The sequence below is a fragment of the Strix uralensis genome, chromosome 2, assembly GCF_047716275.1.
Source record: "Strix uralensis isolate ZFMK-TIS-50842 chromosome 2, bStrUra1, whole genome shotgun sequence".
NCBI lineage: Eukaryota > Metazoa > Chordata > Aves > Strigiformes > Strigidae > Strix > Strix uralensis.
The window spans coordinates 35,455,427-35,474,152 of record NC_133973.1 but is presented as its reverse complement, the minus strand read 5'-3'; the positions used below and the strand labels follow the sequence as shown (position 1 = coordinate 35,474,152).

General features: G+C 39.6%; 1 protein-coding gene across 2 annotated transcripts in view; it reads right to left on the bottom strand.

The window, feature by feature from the left end:
• Positions 1-18,726, bottom strand: part of SIM2 (SIM bHLH transcription factor 2) — a 62,028-nt gene that overhangs the window by 17,092 nt on the left and 26,210 nt on the right. For both annotated transcript variants that reach the window (XM_074858322.1, XM_074858321.1), the window contains 3 exons: positions 10,002-10,087; positions 7,581-7,780; positions 3,429-3,535 (listed from right to left, as the gene is read on the bottom strand). In XM_074858322.1, coding sequence (XP_074714423.1) covers positions 3,429-3,535; positions 7,581-7,780; positions 10,002-10,087 — 393 coding nt within the window. The remainder of the gene's footprint in view (positions 1-3,428; positions 3,536-7,580; positions 7,781-10,001; positions 10,088-18,726) is intronic.

The window sequence follows — 18,726 nt, the reverse complement described above, 5'->3', positions numbered from 1 at the left end:
ACTCAAAATGCCTTACTACTTAGTCTTCCAACAGAGAAATTAATGCTGTACTGGATCTCTAGCTATAACAAAGTTCTTCCGGGTGCTTTTGGACTAGTTGTGATTTTCTCTCTCTCTCACTGATTTTTTTGAAATCCCTGTTTTAGCTCTCCAGTTAGGACAGTATTTTAAAAGATGTGAAAACCACTGAGGACTACAGTGTTCAACTTTCCTTCCTAATTATATGGATAAACCAATATTTCTCCTGGGATGGTGGATGTCTCCTGCATTTTTAGCAATCTGGGGAAAGTCTGACCTTGGCTAGGGGACAGTAGCTGCACTTCCGATACAGTAAATGAGGTCAGTTTCCATTTGGCTCTGTGTTAAATTACCCTGTTTGATGCTGATTGGGAAACCTCAGAAATGGGAGTGAGGTAAATCCATTACCAAGACAATCTGTGCAGGCTCAAACTTCTTGGTGGCCTCCGCTGCAATCAAACGGGGAGGATTCAGTGGCTTTAGCCTTGGCTCTTAGATGTGCCATTTGTAACTGGGTGTTCCGCTGTTGTGGTTCCCTCCTGGTTTAGCAGGCAAGCTGAAAAAGGCACTGGGCTGGCTGGGCTGGTCCTTCTGGTCTGTCACAGATGGCTATTTTGAAAGGCTCCAGCACGCTCACAGGCATGTGGCTGGGTGTTCCTAGCCTGCACTTAAGGATACCAAGAGAAATGGACTTCTTGGTTCCTCAGTTGCAGCAGTTACTGTTTTAGCTTCCATGGTGCACACAATCTAGCATGTCATCGGTCCAGCCCTCAAGCGGCGTGGTCAGTGAATGGTGCCCTAGCAGAGTCTACAGTTCTTTTGCCCTCTTAAAAAATAGTGCAGCTCTGCTGGAAGGTTTGATTGCTGGGTGAGCAAAAGTAGACTCAGTGCCATGGACAGTGTAAACTGTGCTCTGCTATAAGATAGGTTCTATAAATACATAGGTTGACTTCCAGGAAGCAGCAGAAGAGTTTGGTGATGACATCAGCTGGGGCTGGGGCTTGCCTTGCTAAGGCACAGAGATGTGGCTCTTGTAAAAGTTTATGTGGGAAGAGCAATGATGTTAGAACATGTGGGATGCACAAAATCCTCCTCACAGAGAGACTATGGTACAAATGCAGTGATTTCTCTGAGACCGGAAAAATATTTTGTCTATACTGGAACAGAGGAATATTTTGTCTGTACTGGAACAGCTTCTCTATCCCATCTTTTAGAATGCAAGATCCTTAAGCAGGGACTCATTATTTGTGTGGCCACATTTCCCCAGTTGCAGAGCAAACACTGTGTATATTGATGGTGCTACAGAAATAAATAACACTAGTTCAAAAGCCAAAGCTTTTTCATATAGCTGGAAGCTAATCAAATGTTTAAAACAGGAAACACTGTTTGCTGCCAGCACACCTTAGGCAAATATTCACATCTACATTTTCCTCATAGTCTGATGTTCTTGTTATGCCCCTTCTAACTTGTTCCCCTCACTGTTTCCTTTGTTTTGTTCTCTGTGCTGCCTAACTTAAAGTTCAGTTGCTTTAGGTCTTCAGTTTGGGAATTGGGTTTTTTCCTCTTTGAAAAAGCAATTTGTTACCCTAATTTAGGGTTGCCTTTTTTTTTTCCCCTCTTTTCTTTTTCTTTTTTCTTAATACCCTTATTAGGTGTAAGACGTTTCTCTCCAGATTTCTTCATCAGATGACACTTAATCATCAAATTGCTTTATAGAATGCTGCGTCAAACTTGCCAACCTTTTACTGTTCATGTTCCTAAGACGTTTAGTGATGGGTGGTGGGGGAGTTATAACAGTGCTCCCCAGAGGAAGTTTGTACACTTTACATCTGTTTTAATAATTCCTGTTACTTGGTATTCTGACTGTGATTCTGCACCATTCCCACTGTTGCCCAAGCATGAGCCAATGTTTTTTGCTTCTTGGCATTTATTTGCTTTGAGACTTTCACAAACTTCTATGCATATGTCTCGCATTTTTTTTCTCTTTTTAAACTTTACAATAATTTATCTTTGTAGTTCAGATACAGTATCTAGAGAACAGCTTTTAGTTATTCTGTTTGGTTGAGGGTTTTTTTTCCTTGTGGGAGGAGGTGGGGGGTGTTAATTCAGTAAACATGATGTGTCTCTATTTTAAACTCCAGTCATACACAGAATTCAAACTAGCAGCCAAAGTACAAGTCTTCTACCGTGCATACAGAATTATCCATCATTCTGCTCTAAAATGGAAAACTGTTTTCCAGAGTTGATTGTGGCTATAATGGAATCATCTCTATACTGGTTGACCCAGGTATTTCAAATAGTCTTGTGAAAATAATGAGTGATATTTTGTACAAGTCAACAGTCACATCCAGATGTTAACACTACAAAGAGGATGACCCCAACAGAACATTACTGTGTACTCTGGTCATTCTAGTTTTTAGTTTACAATGACCCAGAGTATTCAGTGGTGTTTTGGTAAATATGAATTTGCTGTAAAGATCAGTTTCTGCTTTCCCAGGTGTAGCACACACTGCCATCAACAGAATTCGGCACTTGGAATTTCAGCACTGACCTGCCAAGTACAAGTACATCCTCCTTTATATTCCAGATCCTTATGAACAGCACATATTAAGGTGAAGAACTGACTACTTTCTCCTTCAGGAAGCCTAAGAGAAGGATTTGACTCTGGCTGCCTTCAGCCCACAGGAGCAATCTGGAAAAAAATCCACTGACATTGGTTTTTGGATGTCATCTTTGCATCGTATGGGCTGCAGCAGACTGAGCCAAATCCAGAGTTCAGCTATTCCCGCAATTTGCTTCTCAAATTAATGTGCTACTGAATGAACTACTTCCCAAATCCAGATGTTTGAAGATATGATTAGTGTCTCTGTTGGCAGATGGGGAATTATTAAATGTGTAATTTTTTTTTCCTGACACGCCATTCTCCAAACCTCATCCACATGCTATTAATGAACATCCATCTAAGGATTTTTTGGGTTTGTATTCACTTCAAACATGGGATGATTATTACTAACATATTTCAGAGGAATGGGGAGCTGTTGCATAATTTTTCTTTTAACAACAGAGGCTAGTAAAGTTCAGGTTTTCCCCTCTCACTCACTCGCTCTTTTGGTTGTTTCCGTCAAGAGTTCACCACCCAGATTCAAGTCCAAATTTTTGAAAGAGCCTAGATCCTTTAAGTAGAATGATAAAAGTGGCCAGATTTTTTTTTTTTTTCAGAACCACAGTATATTGAGTATCTAGCTTATTTGCAGAACTAATGGTTTCCTTAAGAGATAGCCAAGCACTTTTGAAAATCTAGCTCCAGTCAAGATTTGGAAAGCTTTCTCTACTTTCCAGCACAGTGCCTGTTGTCTGCAAAACTTCTCACTCTACTTAATAAATTTCAGTCTAGCATTCTTTTTACTTACACAGATGATGAGCATATCGTAAATGGAACACATCACAGCCATGAACATGGTGGTAGAGGGTTTTTTCTATCAGATCTTGGGGCTCATATCCAGTTAATTCAGTCACCCTGGAAAAGGAAGATTCCATAATAAGCAAAATCTCTAGGAATATTCAGTTTCATTAACCTAACATTTGATTGTGCCAATAAATCAGGTGCTAAAAACTGCAGGACAAAATGTTAGTTTTGGAAACAGAATCCTCATCTTTATAAGAAAATAAACTCTCTCAACCCAGCCAAAGCAAGGTGCAGCTATTCCCTGGCCAGCCTTACACACAGGCAGGAAAAAGGGTTCTTTTACTTATTTCCACTTTGGGCTTTTGCCACTGCCATGCATGATCCTTTGCACAAAGATTCAGTTGAGGAGCCGTTCATGAAACAATAAAACTACTCTTGTGGATTGCTGACACTTTTTCATTTGCTTTTGCAAACATACAAGTGTAGCATGTATGTCAGTCCATAGAAGCTCTGATCATGGTCTATAAATAAATTCAGGCTAACGCCTAACAGAAGAAGTAAGCAGGAGCTTATTCCAGCTGAGAATGTGGAAAGACAAGGAACTAGGAAGGTCACAAGCTAAGAAAGGGAAGACTGAAGCTAGACTTCAGAAAAACGTCCTCACATGATGAGAAGCAGAAAAATGGAACAAATTTGAAAGAGCAGCATCTCTGCAAATGTTAAAGAACCAGTCTACACTGGTCAGACTTACACTGGGTCAGACCTGAAGAGTCAAACTTCATGGTTCAAAATGGACTTTTGTTTATTTAGCACTGTTGTTTGAGAACAAAATTCCTTAAAGTACATTGTGCAACTCAGCCATAATATGGCTTGTTTACCTAGTGTTGCTGGGGGTGTTTTATGCTGGCCTGGACTTTCTTCACCTAAAAAGGCAGAACAGAGGTACCATACAAAGGCATGTCTACATTAACAAGCAAAACACTCCATTAGCAGGCAACCCATAGAGCGAGATTGTTACTGCTGAGGATCTACTTCTGCAGCAGCAGATGCATGTGCATATTTTAATTTCAGGACTTTTACTTGGGACTAGCTGTAGTTTAGGCCTGTGGACTGAAAGCTTTGTAATAGTTGGAGTGCCTTAGACATGCTCTTGGAGGTTGTCTTCCAGTTTAGATTCATCCAGAAAGAATCCGGTTCACATGCTTAAGGCCTCTTCATGACATGAACTGCAGTGCATTGAGTGGGGACAGTCAGAACATTCCCTTCAAAAGGATGCTTCTGATCTGAACTTAAACACTAATGAGGATATGCTGTATTAGAGAATAACACAGTAGTATCTACAGAAATTAATACAGGGGTGTCCAGCAATGTTTCATTGGGGGTTGCAGATAATGTAAACTTTGATTTATTCTTTTTCTTTTGTAACTATTATGCATCTTCTTTACTCTTACCCTAATGCTGAGCAATCATATGGACCCCACAGAGACTAGGAACTTTACATTCTACTTGAGAGAGAGTGTTGGAGCGTGGGATTCTTCTGAAGGAAATTGGGAAAAAAAAAAAAAAAAAGGAGGTTTCACAGTCTGGTTTATTATAAATACAGTACAAATACATGCATTCCTCCCCTAGCTATGCTTCATCTGGGAAACTCTGGCACACCTTTGCCTCAGTAAGGGACTGCCAATGTGGAGTGAGCATATGTGCTGTCATTCTGCAAGAGAATATGTGGATACATGCTTGTGTTTCTCCTCTGCAGTGTGCACTGTCTCTCCTGGCTTACAATTCTAGGGGCCCAAATTCTCCCTTAGGCCTATCAGCATGGTGAAATACTGGTGAAAGGTCCTGTTCAGGTTTCAGTGCTCCTTCTGACTTCAGTGCAATTAAAACAAGGGTGGCAGTTTCATCCTGCTCACTTGGCGAGTACAGAAACAGCTAATCCAAAACCAAACAAAATGCTGCAAACCTAAGCCAGGTGTTAATTTTTCTGGAGGTGCAGCCTCGCTTTGAAGCTGGTCTTCCCATGAGCCAAAAAACATCATTAACAGTTACGAGGACACCCAAACTTTTGAAAAGTTTGATTCTGGAAATAAACTGACCTGCTTGACTTAACATAAACCCAACTCCTCAATAAGCCACTGTAGGGAGCCCGGGCTCAAAAGATTGTTCTTTGAGTGTGACAGGGCAGACAGAAGGAAACAGCTTGCCCCAATGATCAGTTCTGCCCTCTAGAGTTCTCTAAAGTAGCAATGAATAAATAGGATGCAGCATGAAAACCAGAAGCAGCAGATCACTTTGGAGGGAAGTAACTGTCTCCTTTTTCCAGTGATCTTGATAAACGAACTCTTGCATGTTTTACATTGTATCAAGTGTCCAGAAAGGCTTATTTCACTGCTCCTTCGTCTGGCTTTAATACTTGCCTGTCTGCTGTGACTGTTACCTCCGAAGGTCTAGCAACCCTTTTCCTTGTATGGATACCAGAAGCAAGCCTGAAAACAGTTTTGCCTTATTCCTAATATGTCGCTGCTCTGAGCAAATGTAATTTGGTTTGCTCAGCTGGGAGAGCAAAGGGCTTTGGTAATGCTTAATACTGCTGATTGTCCTGTGTGTGGATGACACCCATCTGCTCTTTGGTAAACACAGCTATGCAACAGTACTGGTTCTATCTGTGCTCCTGTCAACACCTCTGGTTATACTGTCTCCTCTGAAGACATTTATGTCTCCCGGCAGTTCCTCTTAGGCACATCATTTCCTTTTTTTCCACATGCAAAGACATGTTGCTGAACCCCTTGTGCTTCTTTGTAGCTGTTACATTAAGTAAAGCATGCCAAAAAAAAAAAAAAAAAAAAAGAAAAAAAAGAAGAAGAAATATTCCAGAAACAGCTAGGTCTTTGTATTTTAGCAGCTGATGGCCCACTATCTCACTGACTTAGCATGGAGAAAGAGCATGTTCTTGCATGGCTGACCTGCCATGCAAACTTCCCCGCTGTCTTGGATACAGACTCTTTTTTGCTGTTACACATGAATATAATTTCTGCTTCTTGCAAATCCAGGATGCCAGGGAAATGAGAGAGTATGTGACAGACTGCTCCACATGCAGGAATTTTTGAGGAATGATCATCTTGTCAATAGTCAAATCTGTTATACAGTCTGGGAATTGGGCTTTTCCCCTCAAGGTATCTTGAGCTGCACTGTACAAAGTATCATTGTATACTAAAAGATACTATGTTTCAGAAAGAGAGGAATGAATCATTTCACAACTACTATGGTTCCGGTTTTGTGCTCTTCTCAGCTGATATGTGAGCTGTATCGGCTGAGAGTGGAGGCAGGGTTCTCTTTCCTCAGCAACAGCCATTTTCCTAAGTTTTGTTTAAAAAAGCTGTGTTTTCATGTAGTAGCCTGTTGAATTAGTTTTCATACTAACTACCCCATTAGTAGGGTTGGTTTCATTGTTAACACATTACACTAAAATGCAGAAGACTTTGTGTGAGAGACAAGAAACCAGGCCTGTGAGAAACTAAGAAAAACGGCCTGAGAAAGCAAGTTGCTTGCCACAACTTGCTACATACTTAGCCAATTATCGTGTGTTCAATTAGTACATTGTGGGTAGTTAATAAATGGACTTGGAGACTTGTTGTCCGCTCCATTGGGGATTTGAGAATCTGAGTCACTTGTCTCCCTCATCTGAGTGGGATGTGACTCTTTGTTTTCTTACTACTCTGTAAAAAGATTTCCGGATGACCCCAGTAAGTCATTTGACCTCCACATTTCAGTTGTGGGGTTTTTTAAATTATGGATGATGGTACATCCTTATTCCTTTCACTACCTTTGTATGTTAAAATTTATGTCCTTTAAGGTAAAAATGTATTACTGCTCATCTGCCTATTACTCACAGCAAGAAGGCTTTAGTTGACTCTCTGAAGCTGTAGGTAACTATAGGTTAAATTGTACAGACTCTTATATGTTGACATTCAAGACAAAGTATGATCTATCCAGCTACCTGAAGGGCTTTGAAGACCCACATGGTCTTTGTGTTCCAGATCTATTTTGGAATGCTTTGTGTTTTCATGGATATATTGATCTGTTTGGAAACCACTGTAGCTTATGATACTACTTGACTTTGAAAACATTTTATGCCAGAAGTGAAATAGCTGCTTACCTGGAATCTAGGAATATTAATTTTAAGTCCAAACTTGCTCTGAACATAAACATGTTACTGTGAAGTTTGATCTCAGTGATTGCACTGGGAGGTAAAGATTGACCTACAGCCACCAGTCCAACGATTTGGTAACAGGAATCATACAAAGACATATCTAGCATATACTGCCGTATCTTCAAGTAGCCACTGCAATGGATCACCTGGCATGAGAAGAAAACACATTCAATATCTGATGGCAATGGAAGAGGCTGCAAGTCAGCTGACCACCCAGTTTCAGTGAGGTTATAAAGCAATACACCCTTGTAATATTTAAATATTGCATAGTCTGTTAAGGCTTCAGAAGTGCAGTTAATTTATAAATGGAGATTAAAACACAGTAAATGCAGTTTTTTTGTGTTTACTGCTAACACAATTAATTCAGTATTAAAGCACATGCTCTTTGGGACTATCTAAACTGCTTTCTAGTTAATACTTCAAACTTTCCTTGATATAGATATCTTGTAGACACAGCCAGAATTCCTATTCATTAGTCAAAAAATCTGGAAGATGCTTTTTTAAATGACTGTCTCACACGCACACAGGTATATATAAACATTTGCATTTTAATGAGTTATTATTCTGATGAAAAACAGACAGTTTAATGCAGCGTATTTATAATGATTAATTGCTATATATGTAAATTCACTAGAAATGAGTTTTAAGTTCTCCAATCAAGTTCAGATGGCATTCATTTGACATGTGACCAAGCCCAGGGTCTTGAGACCAGATTCCTAAATCTCCAGATACAATCCCTAATCACAGGAGTGGTAACTTCAGTGTTAGACTGTAAAAGTTCACAATGTCAGCTAAAGAGGGGGGAAAATTGTAACCTGGGGACTTTTCCATGACATAAGATTTATTTAATGTAGTGCTGGTGTTTGGAAATAATTTGTGCTCCTAACCAAATTTCTAGTCCAAACAGCAGGCATACTATACAGCCTTCAGCTTAATTTCTGGTTCTGTTTGACTTTTAACTGTGTCCAATGGAAAGAAAATAATTTCCACTGTATTTAGTACTCCTGGACAACCTACTAAACAGTCACCTATAAATAGGCTCCTCCTGTATAACCTTCCTCCCTCCTCTTCAATCACCATGTGATTAGTATGTTTAGCAAAAGTACAGAAGTAAGCAAAACTTATTTAAGATCTATCAGCAGATCCTACTAATTTCTATACTATTTGATTCATGAGTTTTTTCTGTGCTTCAGCTACTCAAGTGATATTTTTGAAATTAAGTCCTGACTCTAAGTACAAAGAAAGGGAATTTAGGCCAACATCTCTCTAGATGAATGCATTCTTAAATGTTTCACTGCATAAACGTTTAATAGTGAGCAAAAGAAGAAAGAAGGTGATCCCCCTGATTAGGAGTCATAAACGGGGAAAATAAAAACCATACAGAGATACCACTACTGCAAGCTCTACTCTTTTACCTGATTTCAGATTCAGCTTTGGGACAGAATCATTTTTTGCTGGGAAGCAGCTGAGCAAACAGGGGTCCACATAATGAAGAATTATCAGTCTAACCAGGTAGACAGCAGTGTAAATAGACAGATATCTATCTGGACCCTTTACACATTCCTTAAAAGAGCTCTGTTTCTCTTGTATGCTTTACTTTTTGGTTTTGAGTGACTCAAACAAAATGCATCCTCACCAGACCGTATGTGAAGTACCCTTCTCTCTTGATGCTTAAGTGATAGAATTATACTGTGTAGCTCAAAGAGCATCAAATGCAAACTGTAAAGCTGAAAATAGGAACTGCCTGAATGGCAGGTGTTATTATAGAATCTCAGCATTTGCTGTGGTTTCTGATTTCATGTAATAAATAGAAAATTAATACAAGCGATAAGATTTATAAACAAACTTGGTTGTTTAGTACAATTCAACCCTGAGTTGATATTAGTGTTTGTTTAGGATAACATTATGGTCTCATTAATGTTGAGGTAATTCTGGTCAGGCCAATGAGGTGAATTGTGCAACTGGATGGCTGCTCAGCTGGAGCACAGTAACACTGCGGCAGAGGAATGCAGGAAGACTTCCAAGTTCCTGTGTCTGGGTCCCTGCCTCACCTGCTTCCAGTTCCACAGGGGAATAAGACCTGGCTGTGCACTTTCCTTGCACCTCCACGGGTGTGCTCCAACCAGTGCCCTAATCTGGAAGATCAGGATGTGGGACTATGCCACAAAGCAAACTCCAACTCACTGTGAGAGAGTTTAGACTTGCATTATTAAGGTAATTTGCAATCAGTAGTGGCATTTTTTGCATCTGTTCAGATTCTTTCCACCACAGACTTTGTTTTCAGCTATACAGATGTAAAGAAAACTATATAAATAAACCTGTCACTTGTTGAATACTTGGAGTGAGGGGAAAGCTCATGTACATTACCTTGTAGCCACTGCATGTCAATCCTGCATTCCTCTTGGCTAGGACACACTTCATTCTCAGGAAGAATGATCTCTCAATTTCATATTCTGAAAGCATAAACCACACTGCTTATTTATTACTGAAGATTTCAAAACTGCCCATAACATTGCCTCTCATGATTTGACAGATGAGTTTATGTCTCAGCCTCAGGCAGCAATAGAAGCCAGCCATTCTACTTTCCCATTCAATCTCTGCCCTCAGGATTATTTCACCTTGAAAGTTGGACAAGTCAGCATGACTAGGTCTCCAAATTCCCTTTTTTGCCACCCTTCACAAGGCAATCACCTTGTTTCTGAACAGCTAGGTACCAGCCCATACTGGCAAAGGGAAGGAGACACCTCCTTTGGAGTGTAGGTAAATGAAGGTACTCTCCAAAATAATAGCAGAATGAGAAACAAGAACTTTCATAGGTTTTGTAATAATTTGAGTGTACATAGCTAGTCATGCCCAGACTAGTGAACTTCTGACCTCCATATGCAACCTGTTTCACTGACTTCCAAAACCATCTTGGTAGATGTTTTTTAAACAAATACTTTCATGGATAACCTCCAGAAATGTTTTAAAGTTAAATATTGCCCAGGTACACACATTTTCTGCTAAGAATAAGCTACTATTCTCTTTAATGTTAATTATTCTCAATAACAGTTCAGACATCATTAATAGTTCTGATATTTTTTTACTGAAAGTTGCCATTTGGCAGAACACAACTATATTGGGAAAAGGTAACTCATTTGGCACATCTGTAAATAGGAAAATCAGGGAAGCAGAGGGGGTTTCAGATTTGTTGCAATGTGTATTATCTCCTAACTGCCCACAGAGTTTGATCCGAAGTCCACTGTATTCCGCTGGAGTCTTTCTTTAATTTGATTTAACTGTTGAGTTGTGTTCCCAATTTTTGTGCATCCATCACCCCATTAACACCCCTTAGCCACACACCTGCAGTGGTTTGAGCCTCAGACCACTACCTGGAAACCAATAAACTCTCTATATTAAGTTCTGAGTTTAAAGGTCTGAAGATACAACTACAGAAAAAGGATTTAGTGTGGAGGGAAAAGAAATGCAATATGTAGTGCATCTCAACTAGTATCAGCCTTCATGGGTATTTGAATTTTCCATTTATCTTCCTAATGCAAATTAGATCCGTATGGGGGAAAACAGGCACTTAAATGAACTGGCACATCTACTATAGAGTTTTAAATACAAATGTATACAATTTGGTGGGAGGAAGCCATACAGCACAGATTACTAATGCTGAAGCATGATCTCATGAGTAAAGAATGGATCTGGGAGTCGGGAACATCGGTGCAAATCATGGCTTCGATATAGATTTTCTGTGTGACCTAACACTAAAGCTTGCTCTCTTTCTGCCGCAGTCCCATGCACACAAAATAAAGGTGACTTTATCCCTTCAAGGGTGCCAAGGGAGAAAAGTAATTAACACAGAGTAATGAGGGGACGAAGACCATCTTCGGCCATGGACTGAGTTGCTAGCAATTTTAATGACTTACGTTCTTCTATAAAAAGAGATGATTAGTGGAATTGGAAGTAATGCCTCAAACTTCTCAAATGTCCTGCCACAAGACCTAAAAGAGTCTTTTTCAGTAAGAAGCTCCTTCCAGGCACCTTATTCGTTAGCCTTCTATTTGCTGTTTCATTTGGAAATGTTACTACAGACTAGTGCACTGCTACAGAAACGCTCAGCTCTAACTTCACTACTCCACCCGGAATAGGTTATGATGTACAGTGTGGTCTTTAGGTGTCTATAAAACTAGAGTAGTACCCAGACTGTAAGATAACATTTTTCCTTTATTATTTAAAATTGGTAATTATTTCATTATTTAACAAGAGATCTTGTCTCCCTGATTTCACAATGGTAGATTGTAAGCAATCTACCCTGGAACACCAGTCCTTGTAGCTTTCTCATTGTGTGTAATCAAGTACAAAATTATATAACTGTAATTTAATGATATGTGTTTATTAATTATCGATCATTGAATTATTCGGGTTTTAGTAGTGTGTTGCCGAACCAACAAACACTAGTCTCTTAAATCGGTTACATCTCATGCCTGCAATCTAAAAAGGGCAGAGTTACCCATGAGGTAACTGGGGACTCCTCTGGGAGCTTCCATTTTTGAGGCTTGAGCCAGCACATAATAAGATGACTTAAGTAAGCAAAGGAGAGATGGTCTATGTGGCCAACCAGAATCTGGGCCCTGAGTGACATACTGCCTTTTTACCTGAAGAGGCCAAAGTGGTGTACACATGATGATAAGCGTTCCTCCTCCTGTGTGTATTAAGAGTGATTGTTTGTGTTTGGGGGGGGGAGCCCAGTGTCGCTGTGAGAGTTGCCATTTTCGGGGCAGAAAAGCAGAATGTGTCTAAAGGAGAAAAGGAGAGCCTGACCATTCCTGGATGGACTGGGGCCATAACAACTGTTAACACAGTTATTTAGTAATGCAGCATGTCCCATAGTACAGGTGGATGCAGACTGCCACAGCATTTTTAACCAGCCAGCTGGGATTGATGCATGGCAGGTTAAGGCTGATGGTTGTGTCGAGGTGCCCAGTGAATAATGTGCAGGTGCTACATGGCATCCGGCATCTTGTTTGCAGGATTGGAGCTGAAGAATACAAAAGCCAACAGAGAGAGATTCTTGTGAGTGTGTGTGTGAGTATAACATCTGCCAGCAAGTTCTGAGACTGACTCACTGGCAAAGAAAAGCGGGACCAAGCCGTTCATGTTGTTCGTGCTTATTAAGCGCTATTAGTGCGTATGTGGTGCCTGTAAAAGCAGTGGTGTTCTGTCCGTGTTGATCTGTCATCGGTGGGCTCTGTTTACATATGTGTGTTTGTGCATGCCTACTGGGAATAAAACCATCTCCAGTCTGGATCAAGAGACTGCAAAATATAAAGGAACAGTAAAACCAAAACCCTCACATAAAGAACCTGGATGTGCAAGACTGTGAACAGTGTGAGTTAGTATTCATATTAATTGATACCTTTGCGAGTGTGACTCCCCAGTACCCTTGAAAGTAGCAGAAGGGGGTAGCAAAGCCAAAAAGAACTAAAGTAAATTTGTAATTGTAAAGCTGATTGGGAAACAAAGAGCCCTGGTATCCCGCTGCATGTTAACACATCCATCAATATAATGCAAAACTTAAAATATCACATCCAGGGTGTACCTGATGCAATTAAGATGGTGTACTCTGATTAAGAGAATGTAGAAAGTAAATGAGGTACTTAAAGGTTTAGCAAGAAAGAGAGAGATGCTGAATATTCAAATAGGAGAAATCAGATGATCTGGGAGAAAAGTGATTACAAATTGACTGTCCTGCTGCAGAGGTTAATAACAAAATTGTGAGGAGATAGTAGGCATGAAAGCTCTGTTATAAAGCAAGAAAAAAGCCCATAACATAAATAGTCAGCACATGCTGTAAAAGCAGAATGACTGGAGATGTCCAGGGATGTGGCAAAAGTCTCAAATTAGGGAAGACAGAAAAACAGTAAATGTAAAATAAACACTCCATCTTAAGAAAGAGGTGTATGTAACCAATTATTCTTAAGACTTGAATGATTTAATGAATCAATCAGAATTAAGTTCTGAAAAACTGCAAAAATATAACAACACAAAACATCTAGACCTAGTGATGTAATTATTGATATCATTAGTATTCTTTCAAGCACACATGTAAGCACAGCACATATAAATACTAGAAAGAATCTTAGACTATCAAGAAAGTAAAAGAGGTTTCAATCAGAGAGGAAACCAATCGAGTGCTAACAGTTCTTAAAGCTGAGAGAACTCTGGGTTAAGCACATATATATGAAACTTGAGAGAATAATGAATAGTAGAATGTTATGACTGAACCAGAATATAAACAACACTGAAGGAAAATAGCCTTCTTAATTATTAGAGAATATTCATCCCATCTAATACCAAAGTTTAACCACTGTATTTAATTATTCTGAACTGTTAACTATATAAATGCATCACTGTAAGTGATGTCAACAAGTTTCCTTTAAGCATTAAGAAAATGTTAAAAATCTATGTATAAACTATATCTATTTGTTATAGAAAGAAATATGAAACCAACAGGTTGCAGACATCAGTTAATGAAGGATGAGAAACAAAATGCTACTGAGTAGACTAGAAAGTCTTACAGAGATGTACCAGCTGAGTTAACACAAAAAAACCCCAACTATTAATAACAATCTTTGTTGGTTTTTGTCTTCCATGTGTATCACAGAAGAAAAAGTAATCCATTCAAACCCTATGGATATTGGAAACTACATATTGCTCAGCTCTGGTTTTGTTTTGTTTTTTTTTTTCTTTTATGAAAAGGGAGATTAAGAAATAAAAGCAGATCCAGTGTGAAGATGTTTTTATCTCTAACAACAGAAATACCATTTCTCTGCATGAGGATGTACTTCATATTATTATTAGTGATAATGATTAAAAGAACATTATTACAGCACTGTAATCTCTGTGTTTGTACTCTGTGTGTGTTTGTATGGATGTAACTTGATGTATTTACAAAACAGCATTTTTAGAGCTGCAAGAAACAAAGGAGATTTCACTAAACATAGCAATGTCTCCCATGGTAAACTGTACTTCCCAACCGTGCCTTCACAACACCTGGAACTGAGACAACTGTATCTTCACACAGTGTGCTATTGGGGATATTTTAGATTGAAGTAAAATAATCTCTCATGTATAAACTCACATTTGTCACTGTAGGAGGTATTATATATTATATTGCCCCACTGACTACAGCTTCCAGAAGCAAGCTGAAAAACTGGAAAACTAACAAGCTGGGTAGAATAGAATAGAATAGAATAGAATAGAATAGAATAGAATAGAATAGAATAGAATAGAATAGAATAGAATAGAATAGAATAGAATAGAATAGAATAGAATAGTTCAGTTGGAAGGGAGCTACAATGACCATCTAGTCCAACTGCCTGACCAATTCAGGGCTGACCAAAAGTTAAAGCATGTTGTTAAGGGCATTGTCCAACTGCCTCTTAAACACTGACAGGCTCGGGGCATCAACCACCTCTCTAGGAGGCCCATTCCAGGGTTTGAACACCCTCTCAGTAAAGAAATGCTTCCTAATGTCAAGTCTGAACATCCCCTGGTGCAGCTTTGTCCTGTCACTGGATCCCAAGGAGAAGAGATCGGCACCTCCCTCTCTGCTTCCCCTCCTTAGGAAGCTGTAGAGAGCAATGAGGTCACCCCTCAGCCTCCTTTTCTCCAAACTAGATAAGCCCGAAGTCCTTAACCAGTCCCCACAGGACATGCCCTCCAGCCCCTTCACCAGCTTTGTTGCCCTCCTCTGGACACATTCAAAGAGCTTCACATCCATCTTAAATTGTGAGCTCCAGAACTGCACACAGTACTCGAGGTGAGGCTACATCAATGCAGAATGCAGTGGAATAATCACCTCTTTTGACCAGCTGGTTATACTGTGTTTGATGCACCCCAGCATGTAGATTGCCCTCTTGGCTGCCAGGGCCATACTCAGCATCAACCAGCACCCCCAGATCCCTTTCTGCAGGGCTGCTCTCCAGCCACTCCTCTCCCAGCCACTTGAGGTTTCAAAAGAGCAGTCACCACATGGAGATGGCAAATTTTGCTGCAACTCATGCTAAATTTCACTGTTGTTCTATCTCTTACTTAGCACCATTTCTTTCAAATACCTACTATTGCAGCAAGTCCACCACATATGAAGAAATTTATCTGTGTAATTGCACCTTCTAGCATTTGCCATAGACATCTGTAATTCTGACAAACAGTTGTGTATCGCTATGAAAGGTTTTAACACAGTTTTCCTTTACGGGTACAAGTATTGCAGCATGGGTTTGCTTTTCCCATCTTCCCCTCTACTTTCTATGTCAGCATCTATTTTCCCTCTTTACGTGAATGTGACTTGTTTTAAAATAATTGGGAAACTGATCCTTCTTTTCATAAGTGAGTTGAATAGTTTTCAAAGTTTGTACATTGTTCTGTTCAAGCTTTTTTCAGAAGATGAGTCATTAAAATGTCTTAATAGCTGCTATGGTTAAAAAGAACCTCCACCCCCACTTCTAAATTGCTAAGTATCTTGAAAGGCTCTGATGATAGCTTCCTGAAAAGCACACCAACCATCTTAGCACAGCTTTTAACGTTTCCCAGAACTTAATGATGTTGTGTTTATCTGCTACAGGAATTAGAGATGAAAAGCAGATCTTTAGGGTACTTTCTAAATGTTTACCTCCCATTTTTGGTATAGTGTTTTTCTTTATCCAGTTATGTGCAACATGATTGCAGATCTATTCTTCTATTCCAGCCACTCCCAATATTTGTTCTAACTTGGATTTTCTTATGATGGTAAATTTCTGATTTTGTTTGCCCTGTATCAATGTTTAACATTTGAAAGTGATTATCCGCTCCCCACTGCTCCACAAAATGTTATTGAAATCTTTTTAAGAATGACCTGTGAGATTCTGTTTTTATCCTGGAATTCAATTTTTCCATTTTTCCCTGACTAGGTGATTGGTAATAGTTGGAAGTGAAAACTGATGCAAATCAAATACTAGTTGTGATTAAAAGGTTTATACATTTTCAGAAGATTTCTTTATCTTTTCTGCTGCTCTTCTTTGGAAGGGTGTAACTGAGGTTACTGAGATCTTGACTTTTTCAATATGTCTACTAGCAGTTATTTTAATAAAATTGAGGTATCATTTATAATGAGTTTTATAGGAGGAGGCACTGCAAGTCAGAGTCCATATCCATGTCCAAGATGTCCATTTCAAATGCATCACTGTTTATTTTTTAGCCAAACTCCATGTTTCCCTTATCAGATTCAGAGAAGTTTTTCTATTCTACTAATATATTACTATATTGCCTGATCATCTTACAGAGGCTCCCTCCCTGAATCACTACTACAACGGAGTTGAGCAGATCCAGTAAAAGCTATAACTGATGCAGAGAGTAAATGGCTTCATTCAAATCCCAGCCCAACCTTATCTGTATGCTAACATCCTCACAGAGCTGAAACACAGCAACCTGTGGATGAGAACATAGGAAATCGTTGCTGTCTATGGACATACAGGAGATGTATTTCTTTCTCTCCGCACTGAGTACCATTTCTACCAAGTATACCTTCTCCATTAATCCCTTTTCTTAGCTTAGTATATCATACAGTACAGTTTATCTGCAAGCACTAGCCAAGAATAAAATAGCCTGTTTACATTTTACAGATTTGTATTTTCTTACTCTCACAAACAGAATAAATGTCATGGCAAAGAAAATTAGACTTGCTATTTTGGATAAAGAATTTGTGCATTCGTTCACTCATATTGCACATGACTGCCAAAGAGGATTCTCCAAGCATTTCTGTGAAATTATGGTTAGCTTTATGGAAGCCAGAACTGTCCATCCCTGGGGGTGCAACTATGAAATCCATCTTTGCTTTCCACTCCATCTTTCATCTCTTTTGAAAGGAAACAGTCACAAAATTCTGTGGTTTGCATGCTGCTTGCACAGTGGACTGAGAAAAAAGATCATCATAGTTTTTTCCACAGCTTTACCCCTCGTGCCTTTATTTTCTCTAAGGTAAAAGCTACTATTCTATAGATCTTTCCCAAAGCTCCCAGATTTTGACATTAGCAAAATGTGGCATGGTTTTGTTGCAGAATCACCTTGTAAATTCATATACATCAGCATGCAAACTGCACACTGCTGCACCATGTGCTGTTTTAAGAATGTACATCTCATCTGTCACTACAAAAGATATGAAGCAGCATTAAAATTGGGAGCTCTTGACACATCTAATGATTCATGTTCGCTCTGCATGGCAGCTCGGGTGCAATGTCAAATTTCATCTGTAGTGTAGGAGATGAAAACTATTCTCAAAGGGCACATTTAGGCCAAAGCACTGTGCATGTGGTCACCTGCTTCTACCTTCCCTCCTGTCTGACTTCTGCAGAGACACGTGCCTGCCTCAAGCTAGCACACTCCTCTGGAGACAAGGCACTCATGTGTGATAAGCTGCGCTCCATGTCCCTGCTGGACTGTTTTACAGGGTGGAAACACAGATACCACAAGTTCATGTCTGGATAACACTTTACTGCCCATCCCCCAAACACTCTGCATATTTTTGCCCTTTCAGTTGGTTATTTTCATCTTACCTCCTCTATACTATAAAGTCGCACATGTTCTACTCTTATTCTTGTGTAATCTGCAAAGCATCTGGGTCCCACACAGCACATTGCTGGCTAGAAGAGCATGTGAATATCTTGGCTAGTCTCTTGTGAGCGTAGCAAGGCTATAGCTTTTGTGAGACACAGGAGGGAGAATGCCACAACTTCTATCCCTTAATTCTGAATGAGGGTGACACCAACTTCTAGAACAAAGAAGAGGTAAAAGACTGTCGGGCACATACAAAAGAGATGCTTGCACAATAGCACACACAGTTTTAAGGTAGTCCCTGAAGCTGGGAATCCAGGACTGACCAACAGGGCCAGTGTGAAAAGGGGCCTCACGTGGCAAAATTGCAAATTATATATAAAGAGAGAGCAAGTTCCTATGCACATACTAAGTTGAAAACTGAAATTTGTGGGCTGACTTGGTTTGCCCTGATAATGCTCTTGCTGTGGTAGGAAAGCAGTCAGTTCTGTTGTTAGCTTCTGCCCTGGAGTTCCAA